A 21,871-nucleotide genomic window follows, 5' to 3' on the forward strand; every position below is an offset into this window, starting at 1 on the left:
TGAACAGTAACATGTTAAAGCATGCTCTGATGCTAGCTGTAACAGAACCGACCAATTATACGAAATTAAGTAAGAAAATCATCCGCCGGAGCAGACGATTTAGCAAACTTAAGCCCACATAACCCGGTAGTCCATGAAATCACAAAGTATTTCAAACCAACTCACATCCCAGCCAAGATCATAATAAGTTTAGCGGTCACCATCACATATTACATAAAAGTTCGCATCTCAGATACATAAGAGTTTAAACATAGTTATTACAAAACGAGTTCAAATAGAAGTAGCGGAAGCCATCTGTTCAAAACCACACGCACTCACACGGAGTTCAAATACAGTGCCAGCTAATGATCATCTCCAACAAAAGCATCAAACAAGACGTAAGGAATAACCATGCCCATGGTCCTAAGCATCACCAATCGTAGGATAAAGGCAGTTGATACAGTAGCCGTAATACATCTGCCCATCTGCAACAAGTGGGAATAAAACCCTGAGTACGAGAAGGTACTCAGCTAGACTTACCCGACATAACCGAAAATAAGTGACACCAAGGATTATGAAAGCTTTATAGTAGGGTAGTTGACTTATTTGCAAAAAGAAGCATTTTTAGCATTTCAAGAACCTTTTCAAAAGCATTATTGTCAAGTTAATCATTATTAACCTGTCGACTACATTTGCACCTATACTAGAGCAAACATGTGATTAAGCCAATAATGATAACCAATGATCATTAACAACTTCCATATTGTCATATTTATTATAATTGTCCAAGTGTTCCATTAACATTACTATGATGAAGTCACTCAAGTCAAGTGCTCACTATCTAGGAGCGATGGCGATTCGAATCGATTCCTAACCAGCTGGTGATTTATTCCTTACACAAACCTCACTCACCCGCTAAAGTGAGGTATTGATCACCGAGTCAACTATCCAGGTATCTCGAGTTTGCCAGGAACCACATGTACCCAGGGGCCGACCGACTGCACTTTGGTCTTATCATCTCGCCCCTGTGTCCTACCACACCTGCTCCAGCATAGTGCGCTGCGGGCAATCTACTCGGCCCGAATAATCTCCCAGCTTCATGGTCAAAAGGTACTTTATCCAGCCAGCTAAATGTAAGGCATGCGTTCAACATGACTCGAGGCCCAACAACGGTCGGTCCTTAATCGACACAGACGGAAAGCACTACAGTCCAAAACTCTATAAGTCTCCGTCCGGTCTCAACTTCATTTAACACTTAGTTATACCATGACTACATAGTTATCCAAGCAGATCTAGGTAACCACCTATAGCTCGCAGGTGACAAGAAATCACCCGACTTCTATCGGTCTAAGCCAGCTAAGCATTGACTCGACTGCGGATACCAGGGTAACAAGGATATAGTATAACAAAGGTAGACAAGGTATAATGCAGCAATGGTTGCAAACAACTCCTGAACGTAATGCATCAATTAAAGTAAAGCATTTAATTAACAATTGCAAACCGGGGAGAAAATGCTCCGAGGCTTGTCTCTCTCGAAGGAGCTCGGGCGGTGATCGGGGCACTCCGGAAGTTCCTCAACGTCCTCCTCGTCGGCTTCGGTCACTTCCTACGGCTGCACCTCGAGCTGCTCCTCGGGCTCCTCAGTTATGATGACTGGGTTCTCGGTTTGCGATCCTATATGATGCATGTGCGTAAGTGCTTATGCAAAAAGTGCATCGGATGAAATGAATACAATGGATTTGCTTGAATGCAAGGTAGTCAACATCATCCAAGAACATATACTACAAGCACATGTCATCTACTGCATTCTCTTCTACTACTAATATGCTAAGTCAACACATCTCATTAAATGCTTCAAAGATACACCAAAGCTTCACTAATTTCTTAATCACACATAAAGCAACACTTGATTAAACCCTAATTAATAATAGGTTTGAATAGCAACATCTATTTTTATTGCTTAGAAAAATCTTAGAAAATTACCATAGCACAGTACTACCCTAAGTAGTCTATCATCAAATTTTTATGGCATTTGAATAAGTGGAATAGCCTACACAAAAATGACAAGCTTGGACCTAAATATGAGCATGAAAATACTTTGTATTGTGAAAAGTGTCAAACAATAGAGTTAGTATTTTTCTTATGATCTTCATAGCATACAATCATTGTACAAAAATTATCACATGCATGTTTTATACAATCTTTGCTCTCTAGCAAAAATAACAAAAATCAGCCATTAAAGGCACTTGAACTACACCTCATAATTTTTCTATAGTACATGCATGGCACATATTTTTCCTAGGAAGTACATTACACAAGAAGATTAACAAACTTGGAATCATATTTTTTTGATACATATAGGATTTACTAACCATTTTACAAGATATCAGCAATATCAAGAATTAATTAAAGCTCTACAGAAAAGTATCTCAAAAATGACATGCAATATTTTTATCATGTAGATCTGGTGACAAGGAACCTAGCAAATTTTGTTTTAACAAATTTGGAGCCAAAATGAGTACACAAACATTTTCCAAAGCATTTAAGTAGAAATCTGAAAAATCATTTTTGAAATCCTTTTAAACTTCAGCTGACGAAATTGTTGGGTGCACCCGGTGCTGTGCACCCAGAGGGGCTACCAGGCGGGACCCAGTGAGTCAACTGGCCCCACTGGCCAGTCACCCGGAGCCCTCACCAGCCACTGCGGCTGGGCCCTGCGGGTCAGCGACCCGAGAGCAAGGGAGGAGCTCTGCCGGCCGGTGCTCACCGGCGGCGAGCCCTTCCGGTGGCGCGGGTGGTGCCAGCGTGCACACCACGCCGAGCCGCACCAGCTGGGATGGTGGAGGTGGCCCGGCGGCGTGACGAACCACATGGCCGCGGCAGCGCGCTCGCCGGAGAGGAAGGAGGCGCCAAGCTCGGCCCTTACCTCGACGACGGTGGCCGCAAGCGAGGCAGGGAGGCTAGGCGGAGCTTCTGGCGGCGGGAATCGAGGAATGGAGGCGTGGGAGGGGGTATGCCGTCGGCGGGGCAGCGGCAGCGTTGGTGGCGAGCTCAGGGCACGCGCGTGGAGGGCGAGGCAGGCCGTGGCTACCGCGCGGCGGGCGTCGCCGGCGCATGGTCGCCACGCGGCGGTCGCGCTCTGGCACGGTCGGGACGCGACGCGTGGGAACGGCGCGGCGCAGCGCAGCGCAGGCAAGACGCGGGAGCTGGGCTGGGCCGAACGCGGGGCGTGCGAGCGGCGGGCGCGGCGGCAGGCCGGGCCGGCTTCGGCCGTGGGCCGAGAAGCGAGGCAGCGACCCGTGAAAGGAGAAAAGCATTTTTTCAATTTTCTATTTTCAAGGAAATTTTAAATAGTAGTTTTCAAATACCCTTTTGAGCAAGAAAATGACTTCTTTTGAAAATGGCCCAAAAATAAAAGTGGCTTAGAATTTAATCCTCTACGACTTTGCTTTTAAGACCAAAGTCCAATTCTTGCTAGATTTTGAATTATAAAGTTAAAGTCAATTTTAACTCAAAACCCTAATTTTTGGAGAATTATTTTTAAAGCAAAATTTGGCAAAAATTTAAATACAAACTTTTCCCCAAAAATTATGCTAAATAATTCTAGATGATTTACAATCATAGTCAAACATGTTTTACTAACCTAGCAAGCATAATTTGGCAAAACAACTCTAAACAAGTGTATGCAACATTCATGTTTCACGAGCATGTTTCGTATGTTTCGAAGCAGGGTTTCAGTTATTATTTACATGATTAGGCATGTATGATTAGGATGCTTGATGATGCATAATACGCATGATTGTAGTGCCTAAATGCTGGCATAACACCGGGGTGTTACAGATGCATTCACGAGCATACCACGTATCCCCAGTAGCAACTTATTGAATGACTCTGCCATGTTGCTGCACTGAAACTCGTACCTCCATCCACCGGCGTCGTGAGCTCTTGTCCATTTCCTCAAATCCCTCATCAAACTTGTGAGCCATTGTCTACCTTCTGCATTTAATGCGGTTCTGACCTGCTCCAACTTTTTTTGAAAATACTTGTCCTCAAGCTATCGAGCAGCCTCCTAGAACAGATCAAAGTTATCCTTCACACCATCCCTCTGGAAGTAGATTCTCGGCAAGGTGCCAAGTACACCAACGATGGTGCAAAGGTGCATACCCCTCTATCTGCTCTTGCATGGCATTAAGTATGCCCTGGTGCCTATCAGATATGACGCCAACCTCCCTATCAGGGCCAACCACATTTATCTGGACTAGCCTCAAGAACCATCCCCAACTATCATTATTCTTCTTCTCAATCAAAGCAAATGCCAAAGGAACCAACTTGTTGTTCGCGTCACATGATATGGCTATAAGAAGTGTGCCCCAGTATTTACCAATTGTTTACACCAAAATTTGAGAGAAGAACGCGGGAACTCACAGGCTTCCAAGATTGTGCCAATCAAGGAATCAATTGAATGAGGATCGATGTCAGCCGATTCAGATATGACTCTAGAATTGGATCGCTTGGGATGATGTCAGCGGATAGCGATGGTGAACTATGGTTGACGCCAGGAAACTACATATTGGACTCTACAAAAAGAAAAGATAAGAGTCCAAGTTATCTTAAATTAGGAATGTTTTTGTTTATGCTAAAGATTGTAACGAATCGTGCTCAAGTAGGGTTCATGTTTAGACTCCGGGTATAAATATCAGACCTCGGCTATTGTAAAAAACAACAATCAATCCAATACACAAGTTATTTACTTTTTTGGCTCTGGGTACCCCTTAGGAGTAGGAGTAGAGTAGATCTCGGCGAGTTCTTCAGCAAGTACGGCTGTATCGATCCGGTCGACCTCCATTGCTTGTTGTAAGTATCGTCATGGCTTATACCTCTGTTCGTACGGCTGCATCGATCTAGTCGACCTCTACTGCGACTCTGGTATAAGTTAGTTATCGACTCTTGTCTAGTTCAAGTATGGCTGTATCGATCCGGTCGACCCATACTGCATGAACTAGATCAAGATCAAGTTATCGGCTCTACCTTAGAGTGACAGTCTTTGATAGATTCATTAAGTTACTGATATTGCTTATTGCTTTTATTGTTTATCTAATTACAGCAATATCACTCTGTCCGATTGAGATTAATCTAGATCGGCCTTATATCTTGTTTAGCCCATCGTGAAACTGATCTAATCTATGCACGCGGCGGACGCGGCGAGCCGGGACGGACGAGGCGGCGCGGACTGGGAGGGGTGGCGTGCGGCCGGCACGGCAGGTGCCGACGTAGGCGCGGGCCGGCCTAGGGCGGCGCGCGGCGGGCGCGGCATGGCCGGCTCTCCACGCGGCGAGGCGGTGCTGTCGCGGGCGAGGGCTGGGGCCGCGGACGGTCGAGGCTACGTGCGGCGGTAGCGCTGGCGGCGCCCTGGCTCGAGAGCGGTAGAGAGAGAGGAAGAGAGAAAGGAAGGGAGGGCCCATACGTAAGACATGGCTTGATGTCAATAACCACGACGCCAAGCTCGGCGCTAAAATCTAATGCGCCAAGCCTAAGACCTAGGAGCCAAAATCTATGGCGTCGAGACGTGTAAGCTCGGCGCCACCAACGATGACGCCGAACTAAGGGTCCAGATTTTGAAAGCATATCTCTATGGACATATATGTGAAAAACTGACATATATGTGAAAATTAAAAAAAAAAGACTAAAAAAAATTCGGACGCATCGTCGGTCCCCGTCTCGCGAACTAGCAGCAGTAAAAAGCAACGACACCGACAACCTACCTCCCTTTCCCTGCTTCCTCCAACTCTCTTGAGGCTTTTCCCTTTGTACCATTAAAAAAGATGGCCCTTTCCTACAGGCCACTAAAAAGTTCGGACTTACCTGGGTGCCATGACACTTTATTTCTTTGCCCCCCAAGCCATTTCGTCCATTTTCGTTGGTAACAGTGTGTAACTGGAAGGAGAAAAGACCGAAGTGCCCTCAGTCTAGGAGGATGAGTAAAATTACCGTTTGCCCTGTGTGCCACTCCCTGACCAGCCCTTTTTTTCCGGCCCGGGGGCTACCTGCTGGCCATCCATCATCCGCGGAGCCGATTCCGTGGCGTCCAGCCGAGCAGGGCGATGCGACTACGCGAGAAAACAGTGAGTGGCCCCTCTCATCATTCACGCGACGACCAAACATGAATACGAATGACCAGACCAACAGCAACAGGAGTGCACACTACTTCACTCAAAACTCTACACGTACTCCTCCGCCGTGCCCTTTCTTTGCCTTTCCTGATATCCGGCGCAGCATCTCGTTCGAACGCTAGCTTCAGCAGAAAGGACTTGCTCAGAAAAAGAATGCTTGCTACGACGTATGCCAAGATTCCAAGCATAAAAAGCGCAGGATTCCTCCTGAACTTGCTACACGTCGCTCATTTGCGGGGTATAGGTTTACTGCAATGCTACTACTCCTACTCCTCCAGCGGTAGTCGTTGGGCAAGCATTGGTTTTTGGCTGCGATGATGGCACGCAACGCGTTAATTTGGTGCAGTAATTAGGATTAATCGATTACCCTACCGTTCGGTTTTGTCCCATCCAATAAGTTCCAGATCCAAAAGGAAAGCTTCCCAACCTGAGCAGCCTCATCTCAAGTCGATGTAACAAGCAACGGCAACATGTAATTCTAGTATAGTACTATGTTTTAGTATATTATATCTTTAAACAGTTATAGATAAAAAACTTAAATTATGAAATATATTTTTATAATAGATTAATTTGGAGTTATAAATATGAATATGATTCACTAAAATTTTGATTTATTTGGCACGCTACCCAGAAGGAGTACCATCACCACACCACCAGCGACGCGAAACGAAAAGCTGTGATTTGGACTCACGCCGCCGAGCAAGCAGCGGTGCCCGACCTGTCGTGCGTGTCCATAAGCGAAACAGCGGTGCTATATGTGTAGGCATGCCGTACGCACAGCACTGGCAGACTATCTAGTGACTCCTACTGTACCTCACGCGTGAACGCCTGGCTGATGGATCGATCATGCAACAGTCAACAACAGCAAAAAATGCAACGTTTTTCTGGACGGAGGGAGTAGACAGCCAGCCTGTGTGTTGCGTTGCATTGCATTGTGTGGCCCTTCCAAGTCCCGACATCAGTACTTGCAACTCTGACACGACGCAGCAGGAGCCACTTGTGACATAGTACGGCCTGCAGCTGCCGCGTGACCCAGCACGAATTCGAGATGGCAGTGAGGAGCATGGAGCGAGAGCGCTGCAGTTTGAGACTGACTCTGCCGGACATGGGATCAGTGGTTGTATAGATCGCAGCCATTCAGCCTCGCTGGCCACTTTGCGATCTACGCCTCCACTTCCTGTGTGCCGCCGGGTCCGTGACTCACCGAACGGAACCTGCCAACCAATCAAACACACAGGAACACTGGAACAGGATGGCAGAGCTGCCTGCAGGACAAAAAACAGTGGCATTCCGTTCCATTCCCGTGGCTGCACCTGCACGTCCAACAAGTGCCCGACCTGTCTGTCAGTCAACCCGTGGCGGATCACACTTCTCTCTGCCTCCACTTCCTGTACGTGCCAAAAGCCACGGCACCAGCCGACCGTTGCACCCAAAAATTCGGCAGTTCGGACGATGATGAAGCGTCCGATCACTCCGGCCACCAATCCACCAGAGTCCAGACCAGCACCAGGCAAACTAGCTGCCTGATTCGCTCCGCGGATGATGGATGGCCAGCAGGTAGCCCCCGGGCCGGAAAAAAAAGGGCTGGTCAGGGAGTGGCACACATAGCAAACGGCAATTTTACTCATCCTTCTAGACTGAGGGCACTTCGGTCTTTTCTCCTCCCAGTTACACACCGTTGCCAGCGAAAATGGACGGAATGGCTCGAGGGCAAAAAAAAAAAAAAAAAAGTGTCATGACATCTAGATAAATCCGAACTTTTTAGTGATCTATAGGAAAGAGCCATCTTTTTTAATGGTACACAGGAAAAAAGCCTCAACTCTCTTCTTGTCTCTGCAACGCCGAGGCACACAGCCGAAGGCAACCATGGATCAGCAGCAGCAGCAAGGGCCCGACGCGTCGGCGGCCCGGCGGATGGCCACGCTCGCCTCGCACCTACGCCCGCACCCCGCCTCTCACCCTCAGGTCAGCCACCGCGCTCCCCCCCGCCTCTTCCCCCCTTTCCGGCTCGTTTAGTTCGTCCTCCGGATCAGGGGTCGGCGGCGGTTCGCTTGGATTCGCTTCGCTGCGGGCCGCCTGTCGCCCTCCCGTTTCTCGGCTCCAACATCCTATTCGCCCAGCTGCCGCTGTGAATTGGAGCCCCAACCTTCGCCGCAGAGCCGGATCCCCTCAAAGCTGGGACCTTGGCATCAAAGGAGGCTCCTTTGGTCCGGATGGGATGGGAGCCCTGTTGACATTTTGACTTCCAGTACCACCTGCCCACCACTGTCTTGGATCGTCGATCGGGTTGTGGATGCTTACGAGTACCAACGGCTGCTCTGTTTTGCTTGTGCAAAAGCCGAATTGATTTGTACGGGGATTACTGATTCAATTCTTGTTCCTGAATGTATCTACTGCCAAATGTTGAGCGGACAGCACATATATTTACTGCATTGTGCGTGGTGGTAGCATCGCTCTCGCATTTTACTAAATTGCAGCTGGAAAGTAGTTTGTGCGCCTAAATGTGCGCAAATCTGACAAATACTGGAATCCGATCGAGTCTCTTAGCAATCACCTTACAGTTATAGGTTTTATTCCTTACTTTCTGATACTTGAATAACGATGGCTACCTTGTAAACCACATGTGACATGGTTTTAACAGAACGCCACCTGAATCTAGTGATGAACACAAAGCTTCCTCCTCATCTTTTTCGGAACCTTTTTATATTGATTGCCAACGACCTGTCTAGGGATTTTAGAATTTTGTTCAAATTAGTCACACTGATGATCATGTCTGACTTGCTATCTACAAGTTTCTACCTTCTTCAGAATAAAATAGTCACACTGATGATCACATCTGACATATGCTGGCTAAAAGTTTCTACCTTCTTCAGAATTACTTTCCATATCTGCTAAAATTTCTCCTGTTGCTTTGTTTTGAAGGTGGAGGATGTTCCCCTCCTGAGGGGATCCAATTGCCGTGCAAAAGGTGCGGCACCAGGCTTCAAAGTCGCGATCTTGGGTGCAGCAGGTGGGATCGGGCAGCCACTCTCACTATTGATGAAGATGAACCCTCTTGTTTCGGTGCTCCATCTATATGATGTCGTCAACACACCTGGTGTCACAGCCGACATCAGCCACATGAACACTGGTGCTGTGGTATGCTCAACTTTATCCGAGATCACTTTACGATATTTTTGAATGTTGATTCTGAAGAATTGAACGGTAGATTGCTGTTGCAGCTAGTTGATGGTAGACCTCTACTGCAGTCGGTTCCCATCTGGACTCTTAGGTCATATTTAGAGGACATAAGGTGCTTCCGCCTGCATCTGCAAATGCGATTAGTTACTGGCTACTGTACTTAAGACTTGTCCTGAAGTCCTAAATTTTGTCACTGGAACGCTTGGGAAACAAATAGGAGTTCCCCTGTCAAAATATAGCTACACTTTTTTTACCCTGATTTCTTCAGATAACTATTGAAGATTTTTTTGATAATGTCTGACCACTCACTGATAATTGTGGACAAAGCTCAAAACAGAAACAACTTTGACCTACTTGGTTACTTTCAGTTTTCCAATATAAGAGTTTATTTTTTGTTGGCTTCTGGTTATCATACAAACATAAAATCATTCTTTCTGTTCTCCATTATGTCTATTTTTATCTTTCGGTGTAATTATGCCAAACTCTAAATTCTACAGGTACGTGGCTTCTTGGGCCAACCACAGTTGGAAAATGCCCTGACTGGAATGGATCTTGTAATAATTCCTGCTGGTGTCCCTCGGAAACCTGGGATGACAAGGGATGATTTGTTCAACATAAATGCTGGAATAGTCCATACCCTGTGTGAAGGAATTGCAAAATGCTGCCCAAATGCAATTGTGAATGTGATCAGTAATCCTGTCAACTCTACTGTTCCAATTGCTGCTGAAGTTTTCAAGAAATCTGGAACTTATGACCCTAAGCGTCTTTTGGGTGTGACCACACTCGATGTGGTGAGAGCAAATACTTTTGTGGTATGTATATCAATAGGGTCTGCCATGATATGCTATACAATATTGTATTTCTTCTTTGGCTCAAAATTTATAAATTTTCTGTTTACAGGGAGAGGTTCTTGGACTTGACCCCAGAGAGGTCAATGTTCCAGTTATCGGTGGGCATGCAGGAATTACGATACTACCACTCCTTTCACAGGTCAGGAGTAACTTCAAATTTCAATCGCTACAAAATTCTGAACCATGTACACCCTGTATGATGGAAATATTAGAAAATCAGTGACATTTCATTTATTTTGATGCTCTGCCTTTTTCAATAGGTGAATCCTTCCTGCTCATTCACGTTAGAAGAGGTTAAATACCTCACTTCTCGCATACAGAATGGTGGGACAGAAGTAGTCGAGGTATACTTTTCCTTACAGTCTACTAGTACTCCTATGCTACATCTCTATGCACAATGAGGGAAGAAAAGTCAGTGCCACAAATTCCTTTTTAGTTTCTCTGCTATGTATACTGTATGCACGCCGATTTCATTTGTTTGGCTGAATTTAGCAGAGAAAGAATCCGTGTGCTTAATTTTGAGAATAAGAGTTAGATCACTAGTAAAATATCTGTGCCAGTTTATGGACAATCGTTATGTTATATGAGACACACTAGGCACATATGTGCATGATTGTTACATCTTGATCCTGACAACAAGAGTCTATTATTATGTGCCTGTTTATGTGTAACAAAACCTTCCTAATTTCCTATCATTTTCATGCCAATGTAACATACTAGAGTTTTGGTATTTGTTATTTACATATGTTTTGTTAAGTGAAGGTCTTGTGCTTGTTTTTTTTTTTCCAAACTCTGGATTGCTCTGCTACATAAAAAAACATTTTTGCTTATTATTGGTATATTTCAGGCTAAAGCTGGAGCAGGATCAGCAACTCTTTCAATGGTTGGTATCTTGTATGCACATCAATGTCCATAATGTTTAAGTTTGAAATGTTGATTCAGTTAACACTAATACTACCTTTGCAGGCCTATGCAGCTGCCAAATTTGCAGATGCTTGCCTGAGAGGATTGCGTGGTGATGGTGGGATAGTAGAGTGCTCTTATGTAGCTTCTCAGGTTTCTTTTCTTTCTTGTATACAGTTCGAAACCATCGTTCAGGTTTTGCTTTGATTGACCTTTTTGTTGATCCAAATTATTGATTTGTTTCCCTTGTGTTGTGGTTGAAGGTCACAGAGCTGCCATTCTTTGCATCCAAAGTGCAGTTAGGGCGAGGTGGCATTGAGGAGATCCTACCACTTGGGCCATTAAATGAGTTTGAGAGGTCTGTATTCTGTACTCAAACTTACAACTACTCAGGTTCTTGTTTTGAATTGAAGTTGCATGCTCTGCATGATTCAACACCCGTGCCACACATGCTTTCCACTGAAGTATATCTCAGCAAATTTAGTTTGTTCTGCTTTTTGTCTAGAACAACAGGTTCATCTTGCCCACTCATGTCACCCCACATGATTTGGATCTGCCAGATTGTAGTACATAACGATAAGTCATTTTTATGTCTTCTTTTCTTCTGCACATGGACCTATTGGTCATACAGTTCACTGGAGAAAGCTTTAATGCGTCATGTATGCAGCCATGCGTGTTCCTGCATAAAAAAACAACCCTGAAGGAACATAACTAGTGGACTGAAATCATATGACTTTTCAGCGGCATAGAAATACCACGGTCACATTATTCTTCACCGCCTGTTAGTACTGATGTAGGCTGAGGATGAATCATCAAACACGCAGGATGATAGGAGTATGTATCGTTGAATGCCATTATTTCATATCATTTATCTATTATGCCGTATCAATTGTTATTGATATCCTAGAGCTCTTCTGACCTGCATCACTTCGTTTTCTTCACACGTTCACACATCACTGTCATGCAGAGCTGGTCTGGAGAAGGCAAAGAAAGAGCTGGGCGAGAGTATCCAGAAGGGCGTCTCTTTCATCATCAAGTGAGGCCGGCCAGCCCAACATAGAAATAGATGTGGCGTGTTTTGGCTTCCTGAAAACTCTTATCTTGCTATCTTCTCTGTGTAAAACTGTGTACATGGCACGAATAATCTACATACACGGCTGTACTAAAAAATGATAAATCTGTGGTCGCCAAAAAAGGAAATAGAGAAGTGTGGTAATAAAAGTTGTTTCTGAACAAATGGGGTCCTGAAGTCTGAATGTTGCCCCAATGTACGGGATCAGATGTACTGTATGATATTAGATAGTACATTTGCAGTCTCGATGCAGAGCAAGGTTGCATTGCAGCTGAGGCCTTGTTTAGATCACCTCCAAATTCCAAGTTTTTTCACTTTTTCTCCATCACATCAATTTTTGGACGCATGCATGAAGCATTAAATGTAGGTAAAAAAATAACTAATTGCACAGTTTGGTTGTAAATCACGAGACGAATCTTTTGAGCCTAGTTAGTCCATGATCGGATAAAGTTTGTCAAATACAAACGAAACGTGCTACAGTGTCCAAATTGCAAAAATTTGCAATCTAAACCAGGCGCCTGAGATGCCAATGGAACTGTGTAGAAATCACAACTGAGACTGTGTCCTTCATTATGTTGTTTAGTCACATAAATCCATGACGGGATTTGTGCATGATGAGTTAACTTGTACGGTCTTCAGTTATATTGTTCTCTATTATGTGCTTTCTGAAATTTTGTTCTCTATTGTTGGGAAAGGTGAGAAAATTTGGCTGTGGTGGGGGTAAGGTTGTGTTTAGTTTGCGAAATTTAGAAATTTGGCTATTGTAGCACTTTCGTTTTTATTTAGCAATTAGTGTTCAATCATGAACTAATTAGGCTCAAAACGTTCGTCTCGCGATTTTTAACCAAACTGTGTAATTAGTTTTTTTTCATCTACATTTAATGCTCCATACACGTATCGTAAGATTCGATGTGATGGCTACTGTAGTACTTTTTGGGAAACTTTTTTAGAACTAAACATAGCCTAAAAGAAAGTCAGGTAAGATTTGACATTTCCCACGGTGAAAAAAAATGATTTTTTTATTGACAACTTGCCTCATGCAGTTTGAATCTGTTGGTTGGTAAGGCTATTCACACTCGTTCACCTCTATTTACATCTCTAAAAAGAAATATTCTATTCTAGTCATCAAGATTCTCTACTCTATATCCATTTCTCCCGCACCCGTGTTATCTCTATCCCATACTCTATACCCACTATTCCATATTTTATTCCCCTCTCTTCCCCTTTCTCTCTCACCAACTCTCTTTCTCTCTCCGTGCTACAGTGCTTACTACATTATTGCTAGCAGTGTTCAGCGTGGCTCTCACGCATGCTGCGGTATGTGGCAGCTTTCCTGTGTAGCCGGTACGCTACCGCTGCGCGTTGCAGATGCGCGGTGCGGGCGCACGGTACGTCCATCGCTAGCGTACCGGCCGCTTTAGCTGTCTGCGGTGCGGACAGCCTAATGCTCGATCTGATGTTGGTGAGAACTGAGAAGGAACCAGATGATCGATGTGACTGGAGATGGTTGGTGGTATATATGTTTGCCGGTGCTGTTGCTTTCATGATTGATGCAAAGGTTACTCCTTTAGGGCTGGAGAACACTGCTGCTGGATCCAAAGCGAGCTTGCAAGTTGCAACTGATGAGACATGGAACTCCAGCAAACAGCATTTAAAATGGAGACTGCAATAAACAATCTGAGATCGAGGATGGCATCGCCATTGGGGAACAGGTGCAAGTGGATCAGTCATCACACAAGGCTTGGCTTTCATATACAATAATAATGCCTGGAACTGGGACTGGGACTGGGACTGTGTGAGCTTCACTGTAGGAGTGTTATTTAGTCACATCAAATCCGTCACGGGATTCGTGCCTCATGAGTTTACCTTTGTGGAATTTTATTATGCTGTTCTCGGTTGGCTGTCAAAGCAACTGCAGAGAGGCCACATGCATGCTTGGCAGCAAAAAGGACTGCAAAATATATTAGTCACACGCCGGATTTGACACTGGCTCTCTGGTATGGCAAGAGGCAACGCCAACTGCAGTTTTTTTATTTTTCTTTCGGTGTAGATATTCATGCTAAGCAATTAATAAAGGAATGCAACTTCAGTTGACAATCTTTTCCACAGGTTGTCAGTCGTTAGTCAGCCAACTACGTGTACTGTCAGCTGGAATGCATGCAATTCATTAGCCATTCTAAATTTTGGTTAGAAATTACTCTATGGATTCGATCAGTCTGGATATTCAAAATGCATGGTACGAGTAAATCTGTCTTAAAACTGCCGCAACAAGCTCACTGAAGTAGCTAGGAGATAGGATTTGTGATCTCCATCAGATCTAACAACTGCATTTACGTACTGCTCAGAGTTATAATCATTCAATTCAGGACACTGCAGAGATTAAAGTTAAGAATAAGCTAGCGTTTGGAAACAACGGCGTGTCGTTTGCTGGGAGGCACAGATTCGATTGATGGAGAAGCAAGAAACGTGCTTCTTTTACACACAAATCTTCTTTCTTTGTAGATGCCGATGATGGTGCTTCCTTCTACATTCAGTTATGCATATATGCAGCCACCCACAACACAACTAAGCACTGAATGAAACAGCGTCTAGCTACCTGCAACTTGCTTCCAAATTAATAAATAAACTTGTGTTCGCAGGCAATAAAATATACCAGCAGGCAGCATGGCTAAGCCACCAATTATTGAGACCTGCTTTTAAGCCACGCATGTGCCCAATTGCCAACGGATAGACGTTATAATATATACAACTAGCTTGGCTAGCTTTAGCTGTACTAATAAAGTGCACTGTGTGACTTGATACATAAACAAACCAACAGTTTCTTTCTTATTTTAGATCAAAACAATAGTTGTTTCTTATTTTAGACGAATCAAAGGTTCAAAACAATACAGTTTCTTCTGATCTGCTGATCTGCCAACTGATCCCAAATCCATGTTTCTTATTTTAGCCCGTGTTTAGTTGGCTCGAGTTTGGAATTTGGGCTACTGCAGTACTTTCGTTTTTATTTGGCAATTAGTGTTCAATCATGGACTAATTAGGCTCAAAACGTTCGTCTCGCAATTTCCCACCAAACTGTGTAATTAGTTTTTTTTTCCATCTACATTTAATGCTCCATGCACGTATCGCAAGATTCGATGTGATGGATACTGTAGCACTTTTTGGGAAATCTTTTTGGAACTAAACAAGCACTTAGACGAATCAAAGGTTCAAAACAATACAGTTTCTTCTGATCTGCTGATCTGCCAACTGATCCCAAATCCATGTTTTTTATTCCCTGTTCCTCTAGTTTGGTACTGTACGTACTGTACCCTTATTGTGGCATTAGAGTATTGCTTGTCTGGCTACAACGACCAGACGGCCGGGTCCCTAGCTAGATGATGGCTGGTGTTCATCACCACCAAGATGAATGCATGCTTCCTCGCTGAAAAAAATAATCAAATTGAATTGCAATTTGCAGCAGATCTCTTGAAATCATCAGTTAAGGTTGCTAAACCATCATGCATTATTCCTTGATGGAGGATTAGGACCAGATCACCTATATTAGTTAATGTTTGCAGCATGATCATCCATGTAATTAATGTATACACACATGCATGATCCGGCAATGGCATGGTGGTATTGGTATGCAACAACTAGCTGCAGAATATAATACAGTTGCATAGTACACGATGATGATCTGATGCATATCTTCAGTCATCTTAGCTTGCTATGCCAACCGAAGACATGTTGCATTTTATGCGAACAACACGGTGCCAACTTTGCACTGCATATCTCAACAGCAGCCTTTCCCTGTATCTCACCACCCAAAAAATATGCAGCTCCATCTTTGATTTTATTTGCTGACCAGATCGGAGGAGCTTCGTATATATCTTCAGTGCTGTACAGATCACGCGATATCTCTTAAACAAATGGTGGATACGGAACGTCCAACTAACACAACATTAAATCATATACCTTTATAGCATTTTCTTTTGGTGAGGATCAGATCTTTATACAGCGAAAATCTATTTTCTTTTGGATGCATGACTCATACATGAGTCAGAAGATCACACATATATACTTCTATATACCAAGATATAATCAAAATTTCTACAATTTTAAAACAACAATGGTGATATTTTAAACAAATGGACTAATGATTTGACGTGTGGAGGATATCGTATCTCATTTGTTTAGTGCTACCTTGATCATATAATCTAATCATATAGTATTTTTCAAAATTAAAATATATCTTCTGGAGACCGAGTGTGTTGTCGTACATATATGAAATGAAAGGATTGAGTTTTGATGCAAACAGTGCAACTTGCAAATAAAAACAATATAGCAGTCAGTTCTTTTCTCTGGAAACAAATTAAAGCAAAATCCTGACATGAAGCAAAAGGTCATTTGATTCTCTCAGTGATTTTGATTCAGCAATAAACAACAAGGTACGACTTGGACCAAAACTTGCAAGTTGTGGTTAAGAGATTCTCGTCATGCATCCATCAACATGATGTGTGCCATCTTTTCATCATAATTTTTACCTGATGATCGCAGTACGTGCGTGTGTGCATGCATGGGCACATATGGTGAATGTGTGACGTTGAGGCTACTGCACTACATGCAGCATGACTAGAATTCATTCCCAACCATGACTTTCTGTCTGATCTCAGATTTTTTATATCATCAGATGAAAGAGGTTTGATTGCTCATAAATTATTAGAAGCCCTCCACCTCTTGGATGGAGACAAGCATGGCTGAGCCTCTTCAGCAGTCCACTTTTTATCCTCTTGTTTCTTCAGTACTGCTGCTATAATGTTGGTGCAGCGCAGAGTTAATCCTTCTCACGATCTCATCTACCGTGGCATTGAACCCCTCCTCCACCTGAATAGTAGTAATTTTACAAAGTTAAAATTTGTCAAAATAATGTGCTGACAATATACAATTAAGGCCATATATACTACTAGCATGTCAAAAAGTACAATTAATTACATATGCCTTGCTCTAGTGAATTATACATGCAAAATCATTTTTAGGGTTTTTAGGGCATGTGGCTTCATCATATAACTCTATACATGAATTGTTATGAAAAAAAAATACTTTCCTACTGAATGCATGGTATGATTATTATTTTTGCATAAGTCAACAAAGCGCTTTCATAAGTAGGTTTTATTGCATTGGTTAAAGTCTCATCAAGTTTTCACCCTTGCATTGACATTTTATCAGAGTGATGTGTGAAAGATATTTTCACACACTTGAAAGTGATCACCACCACCCAACCCTTTTGACAATTCCCACATACCAGTTATTTTCTCATTATATTGCTTGCATTTATTGATTACATGTAGAGTAAAATTTACATAAACTTTTTAATAGATGGAAATTCCATCTGTCAGCTGATCTTATCCAAATCAGTGCTAATGAGCCTAACATTTATATCGGTACTGGATCGAGAAATCGTCTTTAATACTCTATGACATGGAGCCCACGGTATCTTGGTCCATATGTATGTAATATACACATTAACCTTATTACTATATACAACTTCTGTATCTACTCATGTACATTTATCCATGGACCCCTCAAGAGATCTTCCTGAGGCAGCACCTGCCCATACAATCATAAATGTAATTAAACAAAAAATACCCATAAATTAATGTTGAATTGCATAGTTCACACACACACACTCTCTTCTCAAAAAAGAAGATGCATATGAATTAACGTATATATTTACTTGCTCTATCTAGAGGTGCATGCAAGTGCAACACAAATGCACATGCATGCTACATACAAATGAGCTTGTCCGTTGTTGGTTAGTCTTTAAGTGTGTTGAGGGTATGGCCAAGAGAAGATGCCCATGATGCATGGTGCGTGCGTGCATACATGCAATTGATATTACTTCACATTGGTATCTATCCTGCATGGATTCATGGTGGATAATAAGTGTGCACTTCTATATGTCAAATGTCTGATTTTCTGTTGTTGTTCAGATAACATGCAAATTTGTCATTGTTTGGCTATAGAAAAAAGTGTATTATCTCTCATGAGTTATCCTTTTAATTGTACAGTTTGTGTACTCGCCTTGGCTGTGATGGTGATGATGGCAGTGGAGGCTGGGAAGGGCATGACGTTGGTGTGGGTGATGGAGAGCTGCATCTGCTCCACCTCAGAGATCACCCTCACCAGCAGCCCCCTAGCGCTGTAGCAGTGGATCCGCAGCAGCACGCTCCTCTCCGACAGCCGCACCTCGATCTCCGGTAGCTGCATACCGCCATCGCCACCGCCATGGCTGCTCGCCATGGCCTCGTCCTCGGGCATGTGGCATTTCTGCTTCGTGACAAGCACCGCCGACTGGATGCCGCCGCTGGCATTGTGGGCGCCGTCCTCCTCGAGGGTCTTCACCTTGTCCTGCAGCTCCCTCACGTACTTCACCGCGTCCCCAAGTATGGTCGCCTTGTCCATCTGCAAAGCAAGCACGATCAGATGCAATGATTAGAGTAAATGCATTGCAATCTTTGGGCTCGTTTGGTACGGCTCCGAGGAGCTTCAGCTCCTACACTGTTTATCACTGTAGCATGGCAGAACCGGAGCCGGTGGAGCCAGGAATTCGAGCTTCGCCGGCTCCATGAACAGTACCAGCGCTACGGTGAGGGGGAAAAAGGTGGGGGAGAGAAAAACATCTCCGGTGCTACAGTGTTACTACAGTGTTCCATGTCAGGGTGTCGGCCGGAGCCGGAGCCGGAGTTGCCCGGAGCCCGGCCAAACAAGGCCTTTGTTCTCGTCTGATACCGGTCGATGCATACAACTCAATAGTAATTGCCGAATATGTGCATTTTTGTTGTCTCGTACCTAATTAATACAGGTTTGAGCGAGACACGGTCAATCACACAAACTAAACTTTAGTTAGAATTTTTAATTAAGGTTTATTTTGCAATCCAAATGTCCTCTTGTAATTGTAAATTCGATATTTTTAGAGCTTTAGGGCCATAATTGCAAATAAATATATATATATGTTTCTCGTTCGCGAGCGAGCGTTAGCTCGAGTGGTTCCATCTCCGTCGTGGGAAGGCCCCGGTTCGGGAGTTCGACTCCCAGCTGCCGCAGGCACAGCTGCGGTAATACGCAGTTTGTGTAGAAAAAAAACTCCTCGCCTGTCCCGCGTCCCAAAGCACAGGTAAAAAAGGTTCTGGTCCATTCACAGGGTTACGGGCCCCTGTGTAAGGGCAGGGCAGGGCATAGGGTTCGGGGTTTTTCTCGACCTATGTGAGAGGTCTTTTTCCTAGCGCAAAAAACTGCGGGTGCCCACCACAGGCCAGTTTTTTATGTTTCTCGTTCTAGATGATTCGATGCCTTCGTACATATTGCAGCTAGCAAAGCTTGGCAGCTATAGGAGCTTTCAAAGGGTGCACCTTTTAAACACTGTGGATTGTTTAGTTTCTGTAGCTCAATATTTTCTAGCATGATTTGATATGTTTTCTAATTAATTCTAGAAACTAGTACTACTCCTAGCATGTATGATTCAAAGGCTAACCAATAATATATGCTATGATTACACTTTGGTCGCGAAGAACCTAATTTGCAAGCAATCTTGGTTAGATTGTCTGTAAACTTAATGACTGATGCTCAGTAGTTACACTGATTTTGTTGAGATGATATATACATGCAATCTTGGTGAATCTAGTCCCACATGACTTACCAAGGGTTAAGGACAATAAAGAGAGTTCCTTGTTGATGGCTAAAAACAAGAAGCATGAAATTAAAGATCAGAAAAGAAAAAGAAAAAAAAGAGGAGGATGAGAAAAGAAGAAGAAATAAGGAGATATCTCATGGCAGCTAAATCAGTGATGAAAAGAATGAAAGATCTATTCTATGGTGAGGTAATAACAACCTTCTTGAGGCCGGGGATGACGGTGGAGAGCTCGATGAACCGCTGGTTGATCTTCTCCCTCCGCCGCCGCTCGGCGATGATGTGGTCCTGCACAGGCCCCGGCGACGATGCCGCAGCCGATGGGCCGGCGCTGCCCCCTCTCCTCCCCGCAGACGACGCAGCACGTTGTTGCACTTGCACCCTCGTGACCGCCGCCGTGGCGTCCGGCAGCGCGACGCCGGCGCCGCGGTCGTCCGCTGGCAGCGCGGACGCGGCGCTGAAGTTCCAGCTGACCGGCCTGCTGTTGCTGCCGCCGCCAAGGCCCGTGGTCCTGGAGCGCGCGGTGTGGGGGGACCACGCGGCGGCCACCGCATCGTGGTCCATGGCGGCGCCCGCGCCCGCTCCAGGGCTGTCGCCCGAGCTGCTGCTGTTGGTCAGGCCGCCGTAGTCACCCACCTGCACCGTCAGGTCCCGGACTCGGACGCTGGCGGGCACGGTCTGTGGCTGGGAGGCGCGGAGCGCCTGGAGCGACGGGAAGGCGGCGGCGGCGGCAGCGTCCTGATCTCCGGCGGCGGCGCCGCTGATGCGGGCATCAACACCACCAGCGCCACCATCCTGCTGGTGGTATGCGTCGGAAACCGCGGCGGCGGCGGACGGGTGGTGGTGGTGCTGGAGCTGGTTCATTGCCCACTGGAGGAACGTGCTCGAGTCCTCCTCCATATGTCGATCCATCATCTATCAATCCCTTCTTGTCGTGCTGCGTGAACAAATCAAATCATGATGCTGATGAGAAGATAAATAGCATCTGAATCTGATGAGATGAGATGGACAAGATGCTGATCGATAACAAGGCAACAAGTGAAGCTGAATCGATGCAATTCAAGATGCTGCTGCATGCTACTATACTGCAAGTGTGCAACCAAGTGCTTGGCTCCAAACTGGATGAGCTCAGCAGCTCAAGCTGAAGACAAGGCAGCAGGCAATCAATCAATCAATCAATCAATCACATGCATGTTAGGCTCAGGTAGATGCAAAGACAGATCGGCAGGCATGCAACAGTGCAACACAGGGCGGCAGCTAGCAGACGCTGAAGCTCAGGATGATTTGAGACCAGCTCAAGCACCAACTGAAGCTGAAGAAGAACGAATAAGGCAAAGGGGAAGAACACAAACAGCAAAGCTGCTGGCCATGGCCATGGTCATGGCCAGCCAACAAAATTTAGTTGCAAAAACTCCTTGAAGATGGAAGAACAAGCGGAAGAAAAGCTAGTGCGGCCGGCCAACAAGGCAACAATCAACAAGTACTACCTGCAGAAATTTGATGCAGCCATATCTTGGAGCATCCAGAGAAAAAGACTGAAGGAGAGTGTGTGGTCGAATGATCTTGCTATGCTGTCTGCTACATATATGGATCCCTGTGTATGCATTGCTGGACATATATGCCCACCTCCCATTATTGCTTGTCAATATCTCCGATCCCCTCACCTCCTCTCTATATGATTTTGTCCTCAGATCACACATCTCTCTCTCTCTCTCTCTCTCTCTCTCTCTCTCTACATTAACTATTCGCTGCTGTTGTAGTGTGGCCTAACCCTTCCAATATTATACTAGTAATGATATACTATTCTAGTTTATATACTTCTCTTTTACACTACTGTCACAGAAAAGCTAGGTAGCTGCTACCCAATGCTATGCGTGTATGTGTGAGGCTGAGAGCTAAAGCATGTTTTACAACAATAATTTCACTTTCACCTATATACCATATTATACCGTACCTCCGTCCCTGAAAAGTATCATTGTTACTTTTCAAGAAGTGAATAAGTATCAAGTTTGATCAAATATATAAAAAAATTACGAATATTTATGAGGTG

General features: G+C 44.5%; 2 protein-coding genes across 6 annotated transcripts; one reads left to right on the forward strand and one right to left on the reverse strand.

The window, feature by feature from the left end:
- Positions 1 to 7,968: 7,968 nt before the first annotated feature.
- Positions 7,969 to 12,320, forward strand: LOC136506721 (malate dehydrogenase, glyoxysomal-like). Of its 3 annotated transcripts, none has more exons than XM_066501612.1 (9): positions 7,969 to 8,114; positions 9,072 to 9,287; positions 9,827 to 10,141; positions 10,230 to 10,319; positions 10,441 to 10,524; positions 11,028 to 11,063; positions 11,147 to 11,236; positions 11,347 to 11,441; positions 12,051 to 12,320. In XM_066501612.1, the coding sequence occupies exons 1-9, from the start codon at positions 8,016 to 8,018 to the stop codon at positions 12,121 to 12,123; spliced, it is 1,098 nt and encodes a 365-aa protein (XP_066357709.1). In that variant the 5' UTR covers positions 7,969 to 8,015; the 3' UTR covers positions 12,124 to 12,320. The 3 variants fall into 3 exon arrangements, with proteins under 3 accessions (XP_066357709.1, XP_066357711.1, XP_066357710.1); XM_066501614.1 differs by having other exon boundaries at positions 9,827 to 10,120; XM_066501613.1 differs by lacking the exon at positions 12,051 to 12,320 and adding an exon at positions 11,825 to 12,022.
- Positions 12,321 to 15,935: 3,615 nt separating this feature from the next.
- LOC136509214 (transcription factor bHLH25-like) lies at positions 15,936 to 21,469 on the reverse strand. Of its 3 annotated transcripts, XM_066504039.1 has the most exons (5): positions 21,309 to 21,469; positions 20,023 to 20,758; positions 18,216 to 18,596; positions 16,869 to 17,018; positions 15,936 to 16,032 (listed from the first exon to the last, which is right to left on the reverse strand). In XM_066504039.1, the coding sequence occupies exons 2-4, from the start codon at positions 20,734 to 20,736 to the stop codon at positions 16,917 to 16,919; spliced, it is 1,197 nt and encodes a 398-aa protein (XP_066360136.1). In that variant the 5' UTR covers positions 20,737 to 20,758; positions 21,309 to 21,469; the 3' UTR covers positions 15,936 to 16,032; positions 16,869 to 16,916. The 3 variants fall into 3 exon arrangements, with proteins under 3 accessions (XP_066360136.1, XP_066360135.1, XP_066360137.1); XM_066504038.1 differs by lacking the exon at positions 15,936 to 16,032 and having other exon boundaries at positions 16,532 to 17,018; XM_066504040.1 differs by lacking the exon at positions 15,936 to 16,032 and having other exon boundaries at positions 16,532 to 17,018; positions 20,023 to 20,962.
- Positions 21,470 to 21,871: the final 402 nt, after the last annotated feature.

Source organism: Miscanthus floridulus, chromosome 15, assembly GCF_019320115.1.
Source record: "Miscanthus floridulus cultivar M001 chromosome 15, ASM1932011v1, whole genome shotgun sequence".
NCBI lineage: Eukaryota > Viridiplantae > Streptophyta > Magnoliopsida > Poales > Poaceae > Miscanthus > Miscanthus floridulus.

What these genes read in the sequence shown, in the direction of transcription:
- LOC136506721 (XM_066501612.1), top strand. Translation starts at nt 8,016, where the DNA reads ATGGATCAGCAGCAGCAGCAAGGGCCCGACGCGTCGGCGGCCCGGCGG. An exon ending in ACCCCGCCTCTCACCCTCAG is followed by an intron (nt 8,115 to 9,071) that starts GTCAGCCACCGC and finishes TTTGTTTTGAAG; the next exon opens with GTGGAGGATGTTCCCCTCCT. An exon ending in GATCAGCAACTCTTTCAATG is followed by an intron (nt 11,064 to 11,146) that starts GTTGGTATCTTG and finishes CTACCTTTGCAG; the next exon opens with GCCTATGCAGCTGCCAAATT.
- LOC136509214 (XM_066504039.1), bottom strand. Translation starts at nt 20,736, where the DNA reads ATGATGGATCGACATATGGAGGAGGACTCGAGCACGTTCCTCCAGTGG. An exon ending in TCATCCCCGGCCTCAAGAAG is followed by an intron (nt 18,597 to 20,022) that starts GTTGTTATTACC and finishes CTTGCTTTGCAG; the next exon opens with ATGGACAAGGCGACCATACT. An exon ending in TCATCACCATCACAGCCAAG is followed by an intron (nt 17,019 to 18,215) that starts GCGAGTACACAA and finishes ACTACTATTCAG; the next exon opens with GTGGAGGAGGGGTTCAATGC.